At 36.4% G+C, this 24,447-nt stretch overlaps 1 protein-coding gene across 1 annotated transcript in view; it reads right to left on the bottom strand.

Moving 5' to 3' along the window:
- GOLM1 (golgi membrane protein 1) overlaps positions 1–24,447 on the bottom strand; it is a 124,173-nt gene continuing 99,726 nt past the window's right edge. The window contains exons 6-10 of the mRNA XM_074196610.1: positions 18,314–18,443; positions 15,717–15,867; positions 14,161–14,409; positions 8,366–8,476; positions 1–2,965 (exon numbers count right to left, since the gene is read on the bottom strand). Of these exons, the coding sequence (XP_074052711.1) occupies positions 2,898–2,965; positions 8,366–8,476; positions 14,161–14,409; positions 15,717–15,867; positions 18,314–18,443 (709 nt within the window). The 3' untranslated portion in view covers positions 1–2,897. The remainder of the gene's footprint in view (positions 2,966–8,365; positions 8,477–14,160; positions 14,410–15,716; positions 15,868–18,313; positions 18,444–24,447) is intronic.

Raw genomic sequence — 24,447 nt, 5'->3', positions numbered from 1 at the left:
ATATTTTCTAAAGTTAAACAATTTCAAAGCAAACAATTGAAACAAAAATGTTAGACAAGTTTTTCCAAGTTCAGTAAACATTATACCCCTTCATTATTTCATAATATAAACTAATCTAAACCAAATACAAAGCTATAGAAATGGATCTAATCTACCCTAAATGACCCATGATTTTAAAACAGTTCTTCACAGTTTAATTCCACCATTCCAGGTTTTGCTAACAAGCAAGCAGATGTTTTTAACAATCAGCGATTACACAAGTTGTAAGAATAACCATTACCAAAAAACCCATAACACTAAAACTATTCTTTCTTCAAAATGTGTAAGTGGTAAGCTGGTGATTTACTTTAATGGGTTAATCCTATTGCCCACCCTACTCTCTTCCTTACAGAAAGGTACAGTTAATGTACCTAACACAATAAAACTATTCATGGTATCTCTGGAAAAGAAATTGCTTTACTCAGAGCATATAACTGAAATAAGAGAAAAATACCCTAAGATTCTCTTTTGTGAAAAGGCAACCCTAAAGTTGACTACATTCTTAATGCCTTTTAGGTTAATTTGACTGGTGCTATTAAAACTAAAATCATAAATTAGGTGCCTGTTTGGCCTATATATGTGTACACACACACACACACACACACACACACACAAAAGGGAATTCTTCAGTAGCCAGGTTTCTTGCTGTCTCATCCATAAGTGCCAATGGCCACAGGAGGGCGCAGAATTCAACGTGGATGACAGCCCAAACCGCTGCCACCAAGGGGAAAAATATGAGCAATGTACTGTGGGTCAGATTCTTTCCTGGGCTACCAAAATGATTGTAATGGATGAATTGACAATGGTTGATTTTAGTTTTCAACCCCTGAATGTATCACTGTATGAGTATGAGCAGGATGAGACTTTGTGCTCAAAGACAGGGGAGGTTTTGTGTGTCATTTCTATCAACAAGTTACCAAAAGTTCAGAGGAGAACTTTAGGCAAGGCCTTATAAGTCCATTTTGTTACCCTCTTTGACATCTGTCTACAGATTATTTTTTTTGTAATGACAAGGTAAACTTGGGTTCTCAAAAGCTAAGCCTGTATAGTAAAAGTTCTATACTATGCCTTAAAATAGGGAGCCAGCCAGTTTGTCATTCTCTAGGGATGGTCCAAAGATATGCTTCACCCCAAGGCTGGCTACCAAGTGATTAATGTCCTTTTGTCAAAACTCCTCTATTACAGTCGCAATATGTAGAACTGTGGAATGGTGAAGTGCTTTCTAACAAGTTCCTGATTTATAAGAAAGATTCTGTAACAAGAAAAGTCAAAAAGTTCTTCACCTTTCCATAACATTAATCTTCACCAATGTAGTGTGTAGTGTAATGAAAAAGAATATTGGATCACAATTTGTGAGTTTTTGTCTAAGTTCTGTGTGACTTTAAAATGACTAACCTCAATGGGCTTCTATTCTTTTTTTTTAAATTAGGGAGATGGATGAAATTATCCCTAAGGCTCCCTTCCAATTCTAAAACTATGTTTTTAACTACATCTTAAAAGGAAATTCTATTTTCTCTTTTCTTAATTTATTAAATGTCATATAATATTTCAGAGATTTCTTAGTTTATGGGAATTTGCACTCAGAAGTAATTTCATAGATGGTTTTTTTCCCTCTTTCCCGTAAATATTCAGCATAGAAATCAAATCTATTACTTGTATTCACAGTCTATTATAACATTTAAAGTAGTCATTTTTAACAGCAAAAGAAGGTGAATTCATTTCCAGAATAAACATTATCTAACTAAATTATTCAGATCAGAAAAAATGTTGTTACATACATAGATGATTTTTTTACCCTTACAAGCTAATGTAGAAAATGCAGGACAAAGAAAACCCTAATTTTTTCCAAACCTTCCCAAAACCAGAGCATATTAATTTTATTAACTTTATTTTAATCGAAGTATGGATTCACTTCAAGACCAAAGTAACTTTAGTAACAATTCTACATTTCCATCTTTTTGTCCTCTGCTGCAAAAATGGCCGTGTAACATTAAATGCTCAGATTTCAGTTGTGTGTATAGGTTGATCATGGTCCTTTGTTCATAATACTGACTTACTAAAGAAGTCCCTAATTGGAAAGGAAATACACATACTCAGTTAAGTTACAATCATTTTAAAATAGTGTCATATAGTGAATTTAAAAAAAAAGAGAATGCACACAGCATATAAAACAAGAGCTTTGCACTTATTCTTCCTTAAAAGTGTTGCTAGTAATGTTTTGTGTGATAACAGTCAGTATTTAAAGGTTATTCTGATTATCAGAATTACCAAGAAGTACATCTGTCTCAAAGCAGGAGAACCAGCTATCCAAGTCCTCAATATGAATGTTGCTCACCTTAAAGACAGATGTAAGAATGACCTACTGAGCAGCAAAAGGAGAAATGGACTGCAAGGCAGAAAAAAAGGGAAGACAAAGCTCTGAGAATCCTTTATAGAAGAATATTAATTGTCAGAACTTAGACTCAAAATTTTTTAATAACAAATATAAGAATAATTAGAGCCATGTTGCAACATTAAGAATTATGCTTGAAGTATAACTCCTGGGCAGTCTTTTCAAGGACAGTCTTTTCATGAATTATTCATTTTTCCAATAATAATAATAAAAAAGTGGTCAATTTTTCCTTCCTAAAAGTCTCTGTCCATTTAGAAACCTTGAACTGATTCCAGGGGGGAAAAAACAAACAAACCCAATCTTGTCTGAACATTTGACATTCTTATTTTCCCCCTTATTGGCATCGTGTACATATTAAAATTTCCCAACACTGATCTCCCAGTGCACACATCAGATTGCTTCATATTTATAAATGTTCCATTGTCATGGGGATCATCTGTTGTGAGCTCTCCCTTTAAACTTGGATTCACTTCTCATGGTCTTTCTTTTCACCCTCTTCGACTAAGTTATCATTGATGACTTCAGGATCTGGTTCTAAGAAGAAAAGTAATTTCCTATATTAACATTTTTAGAAACCAGCATACACAACATCCATTTCCTACTGCGATGGATGAGTACAGTACAAAAATTATTATTAAATGAATACTACAGTTAGAGCCAACAAGTCATAACAGCTATCATGAAATAACTATAAACTTCTATAAGTATTAAAAACAAGCATATTCTATATTACACAAATGACTATCAAATGTAGCAATAGCCTGAGGAAATTATTGACAAGATACAGAGAATGCACAAGAGGACACCCAAGATTGTTAAAGACATAAAAGACATGTATCTACATTTCTAATGCATCATGAATTTGAGCTCAAACTAGTGGGCCAGCTCTATCAAAAATGAATCAAACATTTATACTCACCACTAAAAGGAATTTGTACAAGTCTCTAAAAGTTAAAGTCTAAATTTAAGACTTTTTTTCCTCACCATTCCTATAAAACATTTCTACAGCGCTTAAGACTTAAAAATACTTTTTTTCACCCATATCTTATGTAATTATACTTTATTTTTCTTCCTTTAAGGATATGATTTCTCTCTCATCGCATTCAACTTAGATCAGTGTATACCATGGAAACAGTGTAAAGATTAACAGACTAACTTCTGTGGGGAGTGGGGGGAGGGAAGCAAGATTAGGGGGGAAATTGTAAAACTCAAAATAAATAAAATTTCTTTTAGCTAAAAAAAATACTTGTTTTTCAAAATATCCCTATGAGTAGGCACCAAAATATTCCTATTTTGTAGATAGGGAAATAGAAGTGGCTTGCTCACTCATAGCCAGCTTCTTACTATATCTAAATCACAATCCAGATATCAGGCCCAGCATGAGCTCTCTATTGCATTGTACAGTTGTTGAAAATCCTTCTGCTGCCTCAAAATATAGTGGAGAATCAAATAAAACTCTACTTGATGATTATGGTATTTCTCCTACCAAGTAATATCTCTCAAAGGACTTGTGTTTTTTCATATGCCTCCTCAGTTTATTATACTTAATCTCAGACTAAATAAAGATCACCAGCACACCTAAGTGGCAGCTTTCAGAAGAAGGTTTCAGAGCCCTTCTGAAGGAAGCTATGAAAGTAACTGCAAGTACAAAGCATCAGAATTTGATGGACATAGCATAGAATTCAAACTCCAGGAGCAATTCTTTCTTGTGTTCTAGCAAACCATTCTAGAGAATAAAGCTGTATGTGTGTTAATTAGCAGTAAATGTGAGACTTCCCTATCTATTCTGGGCCAAGGAAAGGTGGGAACTGCTTAGATTTCAAATTCCTAAACTTCATGGAGTAGAAGCAGTTTAGCTATATACTTTGAAAGCTTATTGCTGTAAGGAACAGATTTACAAAAGTATAGTTTGGTTAAGAAAGCATCTTCTGTTGTGGTTATTTTATAAACTATAAAATAGCAATCACCAGAATATCAAGGTATAAAATATCAGAATAGGGAAGGGTCATCTATTTATAGTAACAAGATTTAAATCTCAATTTATAGATGGAGGAAATTGAGACTCAAGCAAGGTCAAGCAAGGGTTAAAAAAAGTCAAGTATCAGAAGAATTTTAATACAGGATCTCAGATTCCCACCTTTTTCCTTTAAACTTTCATCTACAATATCCTTAACATGTGGTCAATTTGGCTCTACTTGAAGATTCCTAGTGAGGAAGAACCCACATTCTCCTGAGGCAGCCAATTTTGGCTGGAAGTCTTTCTTCACATCAAGTCTATTTCTTTCTCTTTGCATCTTCTACTCAATGCTCCTGTTTTGCCCTGGAATGTGTTTAATTCCCCTTCCACACAGCAGTCCTTCAAATTCTTGAAGATAACTACCATATATTTATTTAAGAATTTTTTATCTCTCAGCTAAAACATCTCTAACTCCTTCTGTCAATTCATATAAAGCATAAACTCCAAAGTCTTTCACAGTCTTGGGTATCCTCTTCTGTATTCTCTGTTGCTTACCAATGTTCTCCTAAAATTTAACCCAGCACCAAACACCAGATTCCATATATGGTCGAAGGTGAAATACAGTGAGACAATCACCTCATCCCTCAATGCAATGCCTTTTAATGAAGTTTTATACTTTACCTGCATACTTTAGACATCACCCATTAGTCATATTGAATTTGTAATCCACCAAAATCTCAACATCTATTTCAGAAGAACTGTCTAGTTACACCTTTCCTACTTTATTTGTGAAACTAATTTGATTGCCTTTTGTTTCTATAAAAAAAAAAATTTATCCCTATAAAATGTTTTATCCTTTTAAATTTGATTTTGCTAATATAGATCAATGACAAGAACTGGTAATGGTTGTAGGTACTGAGTCCTATACATTTACAGGTTAAGAGATACTGTTATCAGGGAAGAAAAGAATTCCAGCTCTGTTGCCATCTGGGCAAACTTGAATAAGCTCTAGCTCCACTAGGATTATTTTGAACATCTCAATTGTTCAAAATTCAACATTTGCCTGTGTGTGTAAGTATTTTAGCTATTATAAGACAGCACCAGCCACATTGTCAAGAAAACCTGGATTCAACTCCCACTTTACTAAACCTCATAGTGGCCCAGACAAATTTCAATGATTATTAGTTGCAGACCAGGTGCTATTCAGCACTGGAAAAGAATTTCTTCATTTAGAGTCCTCTAGACCAGTGAAACCTGATGCCTGGCTTTTTGTTTATTTGTTTAAGGCTTTATTGTAATTGAATCTTCTAATTTCACAAACGAAAAAACAGGCTAATAGAGGTGATGATGATGCTTACAAAGTTAGTATGAAGTAAAAGAGCTAGATTTAGAATTTACTATCAAACTTCTGACTACAAATCTGATCTTTGTGTTGTGGTAGGTACCATACAGGTGATAATATTTGGTAGAAAATTTTTTATCATGTCAGTATATTTTTTAATGCTAGATTTTCTCAGAAAAAAACTGCCATAGAAAGAAATTACTGACATCTACAAAAGAAATGCTGTTAGTATGTGGATTATCTCAGAGCATTCCAACAGTCTTGCTATATCCCTGATTTCATAGGGCACAGGTTCTGAGATGGCAGGTAGACAATAAACATTTATCATGGATTTATTATGAGTCAGACACTGTGCTAAACTTGAGGATAAAAAAAGAGGCAAAAGGTGGTCCCTGTCCTCAAGGAGCTTACAATTTAATGGAGACAACAAGAAAACAAATATGTGCAAACTAGCTAGAAGCAAGATAAATAGGAAATGACAGAAATAAAGAGGGCTTCGGAAGGAGAGATTTTATTTAGGAATTGAAGGAAGTCAAGAAGGTCAATAGGCAACATTAAAGAGAGAGAGCATTTGAGGCAAGGAGGACAGTCAGAGAAAATACCCTGAGCCAGAAGACCAGTGTCACTGGATGGAAGAGTATATGGAGGGGAATAAGATATAAGAACGGAAAGGGATTTGGGGGACTTGGAGGGGGGGACAGAGGATGACAGACAGAGGAGTTTATATTTTGATCCTTGAGTTGACAGGGAACCACTGGAGTTTCTGAATATGAGGAAGTCTACTAGACATCCAGTATGAGATTTCTGAAAGTTAATTAGAAGCATAAGACTAGAAGTCAGGTAAGGGCCAGGTAGATTTGGGAATTATCAAATTAGAGATAATTCTTAAATCCAAAAAAAGTTCATTGGTCACCAAGTGAAGTATAGAGAAAAAGGTCTCATTTTTAAATTAAAAAGAGAATTGCATCAAATTTATAAGATCACAAGTCATTCCCCCAATTGATAAATGGTCAAAGGATATGAAGTTTTCAAATGAAAAAATTAAAGCATATATAATTATATGAAAAAATGCTCCAAATCACTATTGATTAGAGAAAGGCAAATTAAAACAACTCTAAGGTTATCACCTCACACCTATCAGATTGGCTAAGATGACAAAAAAGGGAAAACAATCAATGTTGGAGAGGTTGTGGGAGGATTGGGGTATTAATGCATTGCTGGTGAAGTTGTGAACCGATCCAACCATTTTGTACAGCAATATGGAGCTATGTCCAAAGAGCAAAACTGATCACTCCTTGACTCAGCAATTCCAACACTAGGCCTAAAACCAGAAGAAATCATAAAAAATGGGGTCCCACATGTTTAAAAATATTCATAGTAGCTTTCTGTAGTGGCAAAGAATTAAAAATTGAAGAAATGCCCACCAATTGGGGTATGGTTGAACAAGTTAAGGTTTATGAATGTTATGGAATACTATTCTATAAGAGACCATAAATGTTCAGACTCTAGAAGAGCATAGAATGAATTACAGGATTTGATGCTGAGCGAAGGGAGCAGAACCAAGAGAACATTCTACACATTAACAACAACATTGTGATTAACAGTGATAGGTGCAGCTCCTCTCAGCAGTTCAGAGAGCTAGGACAACCCTAGGAGACTGGCTATGAACAGTGTTATCCCCATCCAGGAGAATAAAAACCAAACCAAACAAAAAAACCCAAACCCATCAGAATCTGATGAACACTATGCATTCACTTCTTAAAAAATTTCTCGCATGTATTTCTTTTCCTTAATCATAATTCCCTATACCAAAAATGACTAATCTGTCAACATGTTTAACACAAATATGCATGTATGATATTCACCTAACTGTTCACCAATCAGGGGAGGGAGGAAGGAAATTATATAACTTTAAAATATGCATATGCATATGGATGAAAATTGAAAAACTTTCATAACATATATCCAGAAAAATAAATTTTAAAAAATTATTTTTAATTTAAAAAATAGAAAAGAAGAAGGCTCAGGACAAAACTATAGGGAACCCTTTTCCTGATCTGAGCAACATTTATCATATTTTTAGCAAAATAAATACGTTGAATGAAACCATCAATTATGACTAAACAACTCTAAAGAGAAGAGACCTTAGCACAGTAATCTCCATAAAAGTCTTTGACATGAAACTTGGTTCTGAATGTTAACCCCCCCTTCCATACTTTTTTTAAAAAATGTAGTCAGTTCAACAGCATAAAGAAAAAAAAAAGAAACTACCAGACAATCGAAAATGACCATTGTAAAATTATAAAAAAACAAGGTTATTTAATCCCCAAAGAAGAGACTTCCCTCCCTGCTCCTTCCTAGAAGTCAGGATCCATATGTAAGGAAAAACCTTTTCATTATAAAGCATGACTCTCTAGGAGAGGAAAGAGGAGGAATCTAGGCAATATGAAAACAATAACAATATAAATCTATTTTTTAAAAATATGATTGGCCTTTGCAAAAACCTTCTGAAGTAGAGAAGTTACTCCCAAAAAATGTAAACTTGACAAAATAATAATTTGGATTATGATAGTCATTCATACCTGATAGAAGGAGAGATAAAATGAGAAAGGACCAGACCCCAAACAACACCTACCATTTAGATTATCATTGCCTGTGAGAGCTGCCTGCTTGTCTCTTTCAGACTCAGCTTCATTTTCATCATTGTTGTAGTCTTCATTTGTTCCCGGATTGGGCTGATTTACTCCTGTAAATTTATTATAACAATCATCAAGAACAAGCATGTTTCAATGGAGAGAGTTCTGAATTTTCCTGCTGAATTTGGAATCATGGGGCCAGAATTCAGATCCAAGTTCTTCTATGTACTACTGGCACCACCACCTTGAACAAATCACTTAGCTTTGCTTTTCTTTTTTTTAAATTTTATTTATTTATGGCAATGGGGTTGTGACTTGCCCACGGTCACACAAGTAGGCAATTATTAAGTGTCTGAGACTGGATTTGAACTCAAATCCTCCTGAATCCAGGGCTCATGCTCTTATCCTCTGCACCAACTGGCTGGCCCCTAATCACTTAGCTTTTCTAATACCCTGTTTCCTCTTATGTAAAAAAGAAGGGATTTGATGAGAAGGTATTCTGAAGAACTTTCTAAGCACTGATCTGTGAGTCTATGTGCATTTAAAAGAATATTTGAAAAAAAATATTGGGGGAGTGGATGGGGAGTATACTAAAACAGAGGGACAAGTAAAGGCCTCCATGTAGAAAATGGCCCGTGAAGCTAAGCTTTCAAGAAAATTAGGGATTCTAAGAGAGTTGAGGAAGGAGTACATAACTGGAGAAAAACGATGTAGAGTCATGTGTTACAGCAGGAAAATGAAATCAACCACAGAGTGTATTTACGGCAACTAATGTGGAATACAGTTAGAAAGTTGGGTTGGGGCCAGGTTGTGAAGGACTGAAATACTAAGAGCTTGTGTTTGATCCTGGAGGTAAGAGGCGGCCAAAACTGGAGTTTATTCCCTACTGGCTCTGCTTCTGTCTCTAAGAACTTTGTCTCCATGGTTCAGCTACCTTCTCACTCTAGAGCTTCCCTCAACATCCCGGGCTTGCTGGAAGATCCTGTAATATCTACCATGCCAATGCCCTTCTCCTACTGGTGAATTCCATTTCATGGGCAAATCCAGGCAGTCCATACTTTGTTCTCCTCTTGGCTAGGCATCTGACTAGGGATTTTGCCACATGCATCATGGTACCCTCCCTCTGAGCTCCATCACTGCTACACTCTTTTTCAGCTCCCTTTTCTGTGCTGCCTTCTCCTTCTTAAAATGTTTCTTGAGAACAGGGTCTTTCTTTTTCCCTTGTATTTGGGGGATCAGGAGGAAAAAGAAGTTTGATGAGAAGGTATGCTGAAGAACTTTTCTAGGCTCTAATTTGTGAATCTATGTGCATATAAAATTATATTTTAAAAAGATATTGGGGGCGGCAGCTAAGTGGTGCAATGGATAGAGCACCGGCCCTGGAGTCAGGAGTACCTGAGTTCAAATTTGACCTCAGACACTTAATAATTACCTAGCTGTGTGATCTTGGGCATGCCACTTAAACCCATTGCCTTGCAAAAAACCTAAAAAAAAAGGTATTGGTGACAGGTAGGTGGTATACTAAAAATGGTGGAACACATTGCCATTTTAAAACCATGGTGCTCCCTTTCCCTTCAGCCACTAAAGGAAAATATGCATCCAGCTCTGACTTCAGTAGGCTGGCCTTCACTGGCCAGCTTTGTTTCATTCAGGACTCTTATTTGGATGCAGTAATTTCTGAGTTCTCTCTTAAAAAGAGCTATTCATCTTTTATTCATCTGGTCTGTTGTTTTTTGTATTATCTACTATTTGTTCTTTGTTTCTGAAGAAGACCCTAACAAGTATGTGAACTAGATTGGGGTGGGGGGCGCTATGCTAAGTCACCAGCCTTGTTTTCTCCTCCAGAGCTAGCTGGGCCCATTGGCCAGATATGAATCAGGAGAACTGGAGATGGCTCTGGATGTGAAGCAATGAAGGTTAAGTGACTTGCCCAAGATCACACAGGTAGTGAAGTGCCTGAGGCTGAATTTGAACTCCTGTCCTGATTCCAAGGCCAGTGCTCTCCCCACTGCACAACCTAGCTGCTCTAAAAGTGTTCACACATTCGATGTACTAATAATAGTGAATGGAATCGGGGTGGCTAGGTGGTGCAGTGGATAAAGTACCGGCCCTGGAGTCAGGAGTACCAGGGTTCAAATCCGGTCTCAGACACTTAATAATTATCTAGCTATGGGGCAGCTAGGTGGCATAGCAGATAAAGCACTGGCCCTGGAGTCAGGAGTACCTGAGTTCAAATCTGATCTCAGACACTTAATAATGACCTAGCTGTGTGGCCTTGGGCAAGCCACTTAACTCCATTTGCCTTGCAAAAAACCTAAAAACAAAATTGGGTAATAATTACCTAGCTGTGTGGCCTTGGGCAAGCCACTTAACCCCATTTGCCTTGCAAAAACCTAAAAAAAAAAATAGTGAATGGAATCTTCTTTGCATAAGTTTTTGTATTTTTTGTTTTTTGACCACAGGGAGGAATCCCCAATGTGCAGCAATCAGGCCAAGATTGGGTAAACAGACAATATTTAGGGCACATTACTCCCAAGCAGGAGCAGTGTGATCTTTACAAGGCTGCTCAGATGCCCAGGAAGCTGCCGAATCCCACTGCTGCTTCCAATGAGAAGACTCTCTGGCCTGGGCTACCTGTGTGTGGAGCTGTTCCCAGTGTATGTGCTTTTTCACTTGCCTGTCACCACAGAACTTTGAGATAAGTAAAATTGGTAAAATGGCATGGATGATGTCTGTGATTATCTGTGCATAAACTGGATTTAAGTGAGGCAGAGTTGCACAAAGTTGGCGGCTTATAATCTCTCTTCTAGAGTCATCACAGTCCAATAGTAGGACAGAGTCAAGACAACTGGTGATGGCTCAAGATGCAGTGGATGAACTCCCCATCTTTGATGTTTAATCAATCTCTGAGCACTCCATGGCAATTGCCTCAGATGCCTTCATGACTGATGGAACAAATTGTTCTCAACTGCCCATTTCACCAAGGGAAATCGTCATGTACTTGTAGTAGCCACCCCCCAAATTATTAATAGATGTGAAACCCCTGGGTTACCCTCCACCTGATTTAGCCATTTGCCCAAATGGCTTACTGGAGGATTGTTAATGTGCATGCCACACTTTCTTAAAGTCACAGAGAGAAATTCCATTTAGACTAGTGATAGAATATCTACAATATTTGGGACTCTACCTACCTCAACAAAACAAAACAAAAAAGAACTATATAACTGTTGCAAAATGGCATGTAAATGAACATTTGCTTAAGTATAAGGCTAAATAGCTTGATCATTACTTAAGGAATAGTTGTAGCTCCTGTATTGAAACATCTGCTCTGTGGAAGACAGTGAACTACTTTCCCCAGTTCATTCATAAGTCACAGGAGTTCCTACAAGTTCAATTAATCTTATTTAATACTATCACTAGATAGTAACTGCAATGGTGAAAGATACAATCAAATTTTACAAGTAAAAATGAGACTTTCATCAATTCAATTTAATTTAAAAGGCATACCTAGTCAAATGGGATGAGAACTGGATTTTATGTCCAAGGATTTAGATTCAAATCCCATCTCATTACTCCCTGTGAGACTATAAACAAGTCTCTTCTTCTCTCTGGTATTCATTTTCTCCTTGAAAAAGAGTAATTTAAAACTAGAAGGGCAGCTAAGTGATGCAGTGGACAGAGCCTCAGCCTTGGAGTCATGAGGACCTGAGTTCAAATCCAAACTTAGACACTTAAGAATTGCCTAGCTGTGTGACCTTGGGCAAGTCACTTAACTCCATTGCTTTGCCAAAAAACAAGCAAACTAGATACTGGATCAAAGATCTAGAGGAAAAGGGGATTTTAGAGGTTATCAAATCCAATAGTGCCAAACTCAAATAGAAAGATCTACTAAAACAAAATGCATAAAGATCCCCTATGGGCATCATAGTGACTTAGAAAAAAATATTAAAATTAAACTTTTTTAAAAAATTTAAAAATGTTACTATTATCTATGTTTTATTATATACTTATTTATTATGTTAAAAACTCTCCCATGTCTGAAAGATGTGCTCACAAGTATAGTGGGACATGGCCTTGTGTTTGACAATTCTGATCTAATCCATGGTTCTTATCAAATCCTCATGATTCAGATAAGGAAGGTGAGGGACAAGGAGTACAGTGACCTTAAAGTCTCTCTTCCTAATCAAAATCTGTATCCTGGGATCCAGATTATTTCAGTTCAAAAACCATGTATTAATTACAAAAGACAAGGTATCTATATCCTAGGAGATCAAAGAAGAAAACTGATACAGTCCCATCCCTCAACTAGGGGAATATCATTACATAAAAAAAGGCAGAAGATGTCCAGAAAGAATAATGTAAGAAAATCTGAAGAGGCAGAGATCACTTCTTATCCCAGGAGGGTAGGAGGAAAAAGAAGGGGGAAGGAAAAAAAAATAAGGAAACTTCTTGGAAGGAGAAGAATGGTACCTTTATTATTAGGAAAGGTCTTGAAGAAAGAGTGGTTGAGAAGCATCTTAGTATAATGTAAAGAATGCTGGTCCTTTCTTCAAGAGAATATGAGTGTAAATGCTACTTTAATGACTTACTGGTATGTTGAGTATATCGTATAACCTCTATGAGCCTTAGTTTCCACATCTATAAAATAAGAGGTTAGACTCATCTTCTTGAGTTCAAATCTAGCCTCAGACACTTACTAGCTATCTGACCTTTGGCAATTCACTTTAACCTTGTTTGCCTCAGTTCTTCATCCATCAGATGATTTGGAGAAGTAAATGCAAACCACCCAGTATGTTTGCCAAGAAAACCCTAAAATGGAATCACAAAGAGTTGAACACAACTGAAACAACCCAACAAAATTCATCCCTGAGGTCTCTCTTCTTTCAATTTTAAATCTGCGATTCTCTGAAATATGTGAAAAGTTAAGGAAGAAGTATATTCTTGGCATGGGGTACATATAGCCTATGCAACTACAAAGCAGTGGGAAGGACTAGATTGAGAACAGCAAATCAGCTTGGCCTGAATATACCGAATGTAGGAAGGAGGAGCAAGGTGAAATAAGGCTGGAAATGTAGGTAAAAATCCATTAGTTCTTTTCATTTTATCCTATAGGCAATAGGGAGTTTATAAGGTTTTTGAGTAAGAGTGATAGAGTAAAACTATTGAATTTTTAAGTGAAAATTGGATTAAAATATAATAAATCAAAATTTCAAAACTAAGAACATACTTCCTAACATAGCAGGCTTATGTCATAGCACTCACAAGGTTGAATTAATACTTAGAGAACCTAGCAAGTGTTACCAGAGTAAAGTTCATCATATCACTTATGATTTATTTTAAATAACCACTACTGCCACTACCATAAGAATTATATTTGTATTGCATGAAGTGACCCAAATCTCTTCCCCTCTGTGCTGGCCCATTTACTACCTCATCTTATGGTGTACTATGCTGAAATTTTCTAAGCATTCTCTCCCCTCCTATACATCCCCCACTTCCAAGCCCATCCTTGTTTGTTTTTCAACTCCTTTTTCCACCTCTTCTTCCCCAGCTCCTGGAGGGCTGAGGATGTCTGTCCATTTGGTTTCAATCTGTATCCCTCTATTCAGGATCTGACACATAGTCAACACTCAAGAAGTGCTGCCCTATTGGTTTGCTTGCCTCCTTCCTTCCTAGAGGACCACGGAAACGTGAACACAGACTCCACAAAATTGACAGAATCCATTTCCATATAAAGAAGAGCCTATTCCTGGGTGAAGAGATGCTACCAACCTATAAAAGTGTCCTTACTTACCATCCTGTTCACCCTGTTGTTCATCTTCCCTAATGATGAGCTCTTCCCTCTCTGGCTCATCAGCTTCATGATTTTCCTGACTGATCAAAAGGCCACCTGGCCCCTTCTGGGTCTGGACAGATTCTCTGAGTTCAGTGTTCTCTTTTTCTTTGACGTTTTCATTAGAGTTCTGCTCTCTGCCTGGCTCACCTCCCTGATTCTCCCTCTGAGCCTCCTCTTCGCTAGGAGTCAAGATGTCATTGGTCTTCACTGCAGGAGGAACACAATTTGCTTAAAAGACAAATTATCACAAATGTTCAACAAACAAATCTTACCTCCTTCAATCTGCACAGACCTCCCCATGAGCTCAGAGTGGGGAAAAGTGAAGTTCGGCCTTTCCACATGGATAGAGGAAGAGGAAAAGGGAGATATATCACACCCTTTCTGGATCTGGGATTTTAATTTTGGAGAACTGTTTGTTCTCCACTACTCACAAATTGCCCACAGATAAGGTCAGGGATGAACATCTTAACCAGTTTTGTGTTTTGTTCTTTTTTTTTTCCCAATCATCTGTGACTGAGCAAAGACATTTGGGAACTACCTAAGAGTGAGTGACCACCTAAAAATCAGTCAATTCTAGGAAACAGATTGGCCACATTAATTTTTTTCTAATGACCCCATTAATCTTTTCAAACATCGTAAAAATTTTTATTGATACCTTTTTTAATAATCCTTATTTCTTTTTTTTTCTTTAGATTTTTGCAAGGCAAACAGGGTTAAGTGGTTTGCCCAAGGCCACAAAGCTAGGTAATTATTAAGTGTCTGAAGCTGGATTTGAACTCAGGTACTCCTGACTACAGGGATGGTGCTCTATCCACTGAGCCACCTAGCCACCCCTAATCACCCTCATTTCTGAAGGTATTCCTCTTTCCTCTCCTACACAACCAAGTCATCCTTTGAAACAAACAATAAAAATGACTGGAGTGGGGAGGGAGCACGCATTCTGGCAAAACGAACCTATATACATAAATGGAATCTGAGAATATGTACATAATGTTCTATATCCATAGTCCCCTAAGTCTACAAAAAAAGTTAAGAAGTGCATTTTCTCATCTCTTCTCTCTAGTCACATTTGGTGATCACAGTTCCATCATGTGTGGTCTTTATGTTCACTACATACTTGGTTCTGCTTACTTTACTCTGGGCCAATTAATGTAAGAATTCTTCATATCTAATGCTTTTGTCAGTGTCATACTCTTCTGTGATAGTCATGGACCCAATCAGTGTGACCTCATTAATCTTTGAAACTCTAACTGGAACTCATCCATCTTCTAAGAATATTTAAACCCAAGATTATCTTCATTTATGTTTGTGACCTGACAAAAGATACACCCTGCTCCTAATCTATCTAAGGCAACTATTCCAAGAATAAGAAGTGATAAAAGAAAGCTACCTTGTAAGCCATGGAGAAAGGAGCCTGCACACAGAATGTTTCTTTCCATCTAGTTATTGAGGACTTTTGTTTGTTTTTAACTGATCAGAGTTAGGAGATACCTAGTAGTTTAGATCCAATTTACCTCCTTTTTCTTCTTGTCTCATCGCATTTGGGGTCTTCTCAGAAGCAGAGATGGGTCCTTCAGGAACCATATCTCCTTTCTTTTGCTGCAGTCCTTCCTTCTTCGGTTCTGATTCATGCTGTGTGAACTCTGGCTGATTGATGGCAGCTTCCTAAAATACCCAGTCACATAAATTACACTTATTAAACCACCACAGTGTGCCAGATACTATGTCTGAGGGGCTAAAGGATGAAAAGACAGAATTAAACAATCCCTGCCAAAAGGGATATACAAACTAATGGGGAAAACCACATGAATACACATAAATAATAAAAGATACAGAAAGTAAACATAATACACTTTTGATGGAGAAGATTCAGCAGTTAATCCTCTATCCTCTGAATTTTCAAGAAAACTAGAAAAACTTCATGCTTTTGGGAAGAGTTAGATTAAATAACATGTAAAATCACTTTCAATCCTAGTTTCTCAGGTTCTATCACGTGTGAAATTAATATAAAACCATATAGAAATCATAATAGGAGTTATTAAGAATTAGAAACAAAAAGTCCTTCCGAAATAGAAAGACTAGCCTAAATTCTGAACCCCAAAGAGCTGAATGGTTTTTGATTTGGACAGCTTTTAAACCAACTATCTTAATAAATATAATTTATATAACAAAAACACCTCTTCCAATGAAAAAATAAGTCCACGTATTTCAAAAGCTATTCAGCACAACAAAAATTCCATAAGCAAAAAAGAACTATAGTAACTAGGACTATTATAGGATTTGATCTGTATCAGAATTGACCATCACACCTGGTCTTTTAGTTCTTGTTTTTAAAGATCAATTGGCCTTCCTACAAGATGAAAAATAAGTTAAGCAAGAAATATTTTCTAATCTTACTCTGAATAAGATGAGACATCTCAGAATATGTGCTGGAGTCAGAAATATGGAGAGAATAATAACAATCACCACATCTGCATGCTGGGTGGGAGGAATTCTTAATTCTAGATTTAGAGGACACAGGTTCCAGTTATCACCTCTGACTCTCACTAAGGGCAAATCACTTCACTTCCCTGGAGCTGTTTCCTCAGCTATAAAGTGAAGAGCACTTCCAGCTCTAGTTCTAGGAATCTACAAAATCACAGTAGAAGGAAAATATAATTATACTAGGAAACTTAGAAACATACTGTGTCAGATAAAACTCATGACCTCCAGATTTAGGTTTGATGGCACTTGGATTTGGAAGGATTACTTAATGTAATATTTTTTTGAAGCTTTAGAGATGATTCTAATTTTTATTAAATACCATCCATCACCTTCTTGCAACCTGATGACGGCCATCATCCTCCCAGTCTTCTAAACAATGCATCATCCTTGACTCTCCATTCTCTATATCCAATCTGTTGACAAAGCTTGATAACTTTACTTTCACAACATCTCTGTCATAGGTTCTCTTCTGTGACACTGGCACCACCTTGGTACAGTTTTTCATCATCGTAATACCTTGACAAGAGGTGACTAGGTGGTGCAGTGGATAGAGCACAGGCCCTGGAGTCAGGAAGTACCTGAGTTCAAATCTGGTCTCAGTCACTTAATAATTATCTAGCTGTGTGGCCTTGGGCAAGCCACTTAACTCCATTTGCCTTGCAAAATAAATAAATCAAATAAACAAATAAACAAATAAATAAATAAATAAATAAATAAATAATGCCTTGGCTAATACAATGGCCTTCTTGGTTGGTCTGCCTGCTTCCAGTTTCCATTCTACCTGTTACTCAGCAGTCAAAGTGATCTTCCCAAAGTGCAGGTATGACTATGTCATTCTTCCTTTCAGTAAATCAGAGTGGTTCCTCATAAGCTCCAGGACCAAATATTAAATTCTGTTCAGTATTCAAAGACCTTCATAACCTATTTCTCCTCTCTACTAAATTTCCACTCTTCCTTCACTTTAAATCCTACTATGTAATCTGCAATCTAGTGATACTGGCCTCCTTTCTTTTCCTTGAACACTCCATCCCTGCTCCCATGATACAACTGCTCTCCCTCCTGCCCTACTGGACTTCCTTCAAGTTCCAACTAAAATTCTACTTCCAAAGAAAACATTTCCTGATCCTCCTTAATGTTAGTGCCTTCCTACTGTTCGATTATCCCTGATTTATCCCCTATGTATGTTCTTGGTTATTTAAATCCCCTCCCCCCCAGACTATGAGCTCCTTCAAGAGCAAGAGTCACTCACTGTCTTTTGCCTTTCTATGCATTCCCAATGCTTGGCACAGCAATGACTGGGACAGTCAAGTCACAGAGCTAGTAAACAGTCAACTGGGAGTTGAACCTAAGTCTTCTGATTCCAAATCCAGAGCTCCTTCCACCTCACCATACCACAAACAAAATAATGCATCTCTCAAATGACAAAAACTAGAAAAGGGCTGAGCTCCTTTGATCTAGTGCCCAGAGATAGCAAGCTAGTTAACCAGAACCAGGATGGACCTAGTTTGAGATCTGCTAATAATTCAGGAAAGGGAGGGACAGGGAAGCAGAGAACTGAAAGAAAAAAGGAAGAAAATACCAAGAGGAAATATTGATCAAAATCATGGGAGATGAAGTCCTGATTCACCTGATTGTTCAGATCATTTTTTTCACTGAGGTTTCTGGATGCTATAGCTTCATTTCCTTTCTTAGTGACTTCTTCTATCCTCTCTTCACACTGTTCCTTCAACTCTTTCATCTGGTTGATGCATTGGCTCCTTTAGAGGGAAACAGAATAAAAGAAAAGTATAAAAAATAAACAAAAAAACTTTATGATAATATTAGATGAGCTTAGGTACTACTATTATTATTTTTTATTATTATGCACTATTATAATTATGAAATACACCTCAAAAGCATACCAGTGATACAAGATAGCATGTTGGCAAGCTGGGAGAGGTTTTTGGAACACATACACACACACACACACAAACCACACATCACACACACAAGAAAAAAAACACAAAAAAAGGTTCACCAAAACAATTTAAAATGCTACAGAACAACTAATTAAACTAAAGCACTAAAAGCAACAAAGATAGAAAAAGGTACCATGTAAGATATGCTAAGATATGTCCTCAAATGGATAGGCAATATACTCAAAGAAGCTGAGTAATATCTGGCACAAGAAAATTCTTAGTCCAGTAAGAGATAAATGGTAAGGCCAATAAAAATCACAGGAAGAAATCTAGTTAGAATTAAATAATGCCAAAAAATAGAGAGTGAGGGGCAAGGGAGGACAATGAAAAAAATTACTATATAGAATTTCATATAATACAAAACAGGTAGATATAGGGAAGGCCTCAAATTACCACTGAATTACCCAAATCTTTGGAAAACATGTGGACCCAAGTCACAAAACTGGATCGCAATGCAGTAATTTCAGAATTACTCTCATTTCAGAAATTTTAGAAAAACATAATAAGATCCTGCGCATTCTATTATAGGAACAAATAAAATGTCACAAAAGTAGCTAAACAACCACCTAGTTTAGTATAACTAAAAATAACAGGATCCAGAAAATGAAGAATTCAAGATTTATTATCTAGATACTTAATAGCAGCATAACTGCAGAAAGATAGAGCAATTTGAATGATGCTATAGGAGCATGAGAACAAAGATCTTCAGCTCCACTTCACTAATTCAATATTGTTAAGTAAAGTAGTAAAATAATCTGCTCAGCCCTTGCACTAGCTGCTAAGAACATGATGAAAGTGGAAAGGACTCATCCAAATTTAAATATCTGGTAAGCCTGGAAGAGTTCCAGATAGGTAGAAAAAGAAGGAAGGAAAGAAAAATGAAGGAAGAAAGAGAAAGCTGATTTAACTGGAGAGACTCTTGCTAGAAGCAGCTAAGATTGATTCATAAAAAAGTTGAAGTAGCTCTAAGACTGGCTTAACCTAACGCTAGGTAATAAAAGAGCTATAAAAGACTCCTTGAAGGGAAGAAGCTACCTTATATAGTTCTGAGAAGAAGCAGCAAATACCAATAGCAATTGAGCAGAGAAATAATTATTACCAACAAACGGTAGGAATAGGAGAGAAAGCAGCCCAGCTTCCTTTGTAGGGAAGTATTAAGCGGTCGTTTTGAAATCAAGGCAATATGTCAAAAAAACAACCCATGGAACACAAGTCATTCAAGACTATGGGTATTATCTCTTCTATTAGCAGCATGGGAATCTATGGGTAGAATGTGTCCTTATGTGAATGAAGGAATTTTTCCTTGTCATTTATCTTAGTATTCTGTCTTACTAAAAATCTTTTACTGATTTTACATGCCAAATCTTATTTAGTATATGAGAAAATACACAGGATGGAAGCTGAAGCTACGTAGAACCTAGTTGTAACTTCTGTGAGTTTAGAATTATATAACAGTAAGAAGGTAAAAAAAATGCAAGCTTCAAGAATAAGTATATAAATTCACTTACTAAGAAAAATAAAAATCACAGTAAATTACTCAAGACAAGATAATCTCAAAAATTGCAATAAAGGTTCCAAAACTAATAAGCATAAGTCTTGAACCCAGAGTTATCTAGCTATTAAAATTTAGTATGGGGCAGCTAGGTGATACAGTGGATAGAGCACCGATCCTGGAGTCAGGAGTACCTAAGTTCAAATCTGGCCTCAGACACTTAATAATTATCTAATATGTTCCTGGGCTAATCACTTAACCACACTGTCCACAAAAAAAAAAATCAGTATGTTGTAATGAAGGCAGAAGAATTGAGAACTGAGAAAGGGGGGAAGGGAAAGAAACAGAATAGAAAACAAAAGTTTAAAATTTTGGCTATATCTGAAGAGGTTCAGGGCAAAAAAAGGGGTTTTTTTTGTTAATACACTTGGTTTTTTATTTTTTTTATATTGTATGTTTACAAAATTATTTGTCTTTGTTCATTTATAATAAATTTTCTTTGAAACAAGTTGCTTTTTTCTCTTGCCTGTCGGCACCTTTATATGAAGATAACACATAAGAAGAGTCAGTAAATGTGTTTGAAACTATTAAATGATATTATTACATGTGTAACTTTTTAATTGTCTTCTAAAATAAGTCAAGTCTAATTACCTAGAAATTCAAGTTTTTAGAACAGAGAATTGGTTCTGTCAGAGTAATTGATTAGTCATTGATATGAACTTGGGAAATCATTTGTCTGTGTCTGTTTGCTATATTGTATTAATTTAAATACCTTCATTTACCAAATCACAGACAATTCAGGTCATCTGGCTTCTCTCAACTTCTCAGTCTTATAATCAATCATTTAACTGAAACATTTTCTAAGCTACTTCAATATACATGGAATTGCTTTAAGAACTTTAGAAATTCCTAAATACCTCCCTCAGATATTGTTCATTATATCGAACTCTTAGTGACCCCATTTACAGTTTTCTTGGGATTGATTTTTTTATATTTCCTACCGATCAAACCTTCCAGGGTTGTTGTGAGCATGTAGTGAACACATATTTATAAAACCCTTTATAAACTTTAAAGTATTTTAAAAGTACTAGCTATTATTAATTGGTCTGCAGTGTTTCTACAGAATTTGTCACATTACTTCCTTTAAAAAAAAAAAAGCAGGCCCCAACAAAGGAAACCTACCCTCTAAATAACAGTGAGGCTATTTTCAGAGCTCCATTTAGGAACTTTTCAAGATTCCTCATCAATTTCCATTTAGAGTACAGAAAATTAGCAGCCCACATAACCAGTTTCAGTCAAGTCATTTGGGTCTTCTTGAATCCAAGCCCAGCACTTGAATCCAAGCCCAGCACTTATTCATTGGGCCAGCTATCTACCTCTAAAATCATTAGCTACTGGGACTATTCTATTCCATGATCAGTATATACTCTGAAAAAGTATAATAAATGATCAGTAGAAAATATAAAAAAAAAAATCAATTCTTAGTCAAGAATATTTACCACTATTTAGCAACACATCACAGAATAAACATACCAGTAACATCACTCTGCTGATAGTCGAAGTCCCAGCTACTGAGGAATCTAAGGGTGGTGGACCTTGAGCTCAGGAATTCTGAATTCTGAGCACTAAACAGATTAGGTTTTGGGACTAAGTTCAATATCATTTTGGCTAGAGTCCTAGGAGTAGAACCTATTAAAGTCAGCAGTTAACTAGATGGGAAGTCCATTAGGTACATAAGTTCCTAAAAGAACACAAGTAGGTATGATGGAAGGAAAAGTAAGAGATCATTTGGAAAATAATGTAGCATTTTCAATAGTGCCACTAGCTCCAACTATAAAAATCCATCCTTTTTTAAACATGAAGCTTCTTAGTGTTTATATACAACAAGCACATTTTTTGATCATTGATTCATAACTATAAAGTTATTTGTGCCTGTGTTTTGAAACAGTATAAATCCAAAGAATGAAGGGGGGGGGTTAAAAAGAGAAGGAAGCAGAGAGAGAATCTGCAAAATCAAAGACCACTGTATACGACTCCTTGAGCTAAATATGATTACTCAGGAAAAATGTAGGTGCCTCATTGATTAAATTCAAACTGAAGAGTTCACTGGAAAAAAGAGTTACCTTTATCAATATGAAGAGAGCAACTACATTACTTGTCTGCTGCTCAGTAAGTTTTCACCAATCCATTGATGGATTAAGTTCTGCTGTCCTCAAAATGGTTGGGATGTATTTTTGTAATTAAGAGTTGTAGCTTCAAGCACTGAAAGACAGTGTGTCTTAGTAGCAAAAGCACTTATTTTAACTTATTTGATTCTCACAACAACCTAGGATGTAAGTACTATTATCTCCATTTTACAGGTGAGAAAATGGGGCTGAGAAAGGTTAAGTTATTCACCAATACCATGACAATAATGGACCCTGTAAGTACTGAATAAGAAGATCAATTGTGTATCCTACAGTGCCTACAATAAGGGTTCTTAAGCTTTTCTGTGTCAGACTCTTATATAACTCTAATGAAGCCTATTCTCAAAATAAAAACATTCTCAGAATGTTTTTAAAAACACAAAATAAAGTAAAAGACACTGATTTCCAGTCACTGTATTTTTTAAAATTTTTATTTATTTATTTAAGGCAATGGGGTTAAGTGACTTGCCCAAGGTCATATAGCTAAGCAATTATTAAGAATCTGAGGCTGGATTGATCCAAGGCCAGTGCTCTATCCACTGCACCACCTGACTACCCCCTTCCAGTCATTTTAAAAAGCAATTTGAGGGATAAAGCACCGGCCTTGGAGTCAGGAGTACCTGGGTTCAAATCCGGTTTCAGACACTTAATAATTACCTAGCTGTGTATGTAGCCTTGGGCAAGCCGCTGAACCCCATTTGCCTTGCAAAAACCTAAAAAAAAAAAAAGCAATTTGAGGGGCGACTGGGTGGCACAGTAGATAGGGTGGCTAGGTGGCGCAGTGGATAGAGCACAGGCCCTGGAGTTAGGACTACCTGAGTTCAAATCTCACTTCAGACACTTAATAATTACCTAGCTGTGTGACCTTGGGCAAGCCTCTTAACCCCATTTGCCTTGCAAAAACCTAAAAAAAACATTTTTTTTTAAAAAGCCATTTGGAACTACGCCCAGAGGGTCATAAAACTATGCAAACCCTTTGACCCAGAAAAACTGCTTCTATCTAAATTTCACCTAAGAGAACAAAAAAAGAGGCAAAGGACCTTTTGTGGTGGCAGAGAATTAGAAATCAGTGTCCATCGATTGAGGAATGGCTAAACAAATAATGGTTAATGAATGTAATGGATTAATAAATTGCATTCTAAGAAATGAAGATGTTTTCTGGCAAAATTTGTATGAACTAATGCAAAGGAAGGTGAATAAAACTAGGAGAATATTTAAACACAACAACATTATAAAGATAAACAAGTCTGAAAGATGTAAGAACTCTGATCAACACAATGATCAGCTGAAACTTTAGGAAACTCATGGTGAAATCCGCTGTGACCTCCTAATAGAGGTAAGAGACTCAAGGTACAAAATGAGACATACTCTGCTGGACATGGTCAATATATGAATTGATTATGCACATAGGTTTTGTTTTGCTTTCTTTTTCAGTTTGGGTAAAAGGAAGTGGGGGGGGAGTGAATTTTTGTTCACTGAAAAAATTTTAAAAAAAAGCTAAGCCAAAATACAGTTACTAAGAGGGGCAACTAGGTGGCACAGTGGATAGATTTCTGGGCTCAGAATCAGGAAGATCTGACCTCAAACACTTTACTAGCTCTGTGACCCTGGGCAAGTAACTTGACCCTGGTCCTCAGTTTCCTCCATATGCGAAAATGAGCTGGAGCTGCAAACTACTTTAGTAGTAGCTCTGCCAAGAAAACTCTAAAAAATTGGGTCACAAAGGGTCAGATACAACTGAAATGACTGAACAACAGTTAGAGAAATATTTTTAAAACAAGTTCATGAACCTCAGGTTAAGACTCCCCTGGACAAGAGTTTTCCTAGCACCTCCAAAATCAATACTATTCCTGTCCTTTTAAACCAATTTAGTAAACTTTTACAAAGGCCTGTGCTAGACAGTAGTGATACTAAGAAAAAAAAAATTAAATGCCTTGCTCAAGGAGGGCAAGTGACCTGAACAGTAAAGAAACTTTTTAATATAAATATGTCCTGAGACGTATCCTTATCCTTCCCCTCTGCCAAAACAAAAAATACATTATCTGCCTGTAGTCTAGTTATGTTATAATCAAACAGGTTGATAAGACTATGCTGGCTGTTTCTCCCTCTGTCCTGTAACTTTTCA

The sequence above is a fragment of the Macrotis lagotis genome, chromosome 8 (genome assembly GCF_037893015.1).
Source record: "Macrotis lagotis isolate mMagLag1 chromosome 8, bilby.v1.9.chrom.fasta, whole genome shotgun sequence".
In the NCBI taxonomy this organism is placed as follows: Eukaryota; Metazoa; Chordata; class Mammalia; order Peramelemorphia; family Peramelidae; genus Macrotis; species Macrotis lagotis.
The sequence above is the reverse complement of the archived record's forward strand: the minus strand, read 5'-3'. Positions and strand labels throughout refer to the sequence as shown.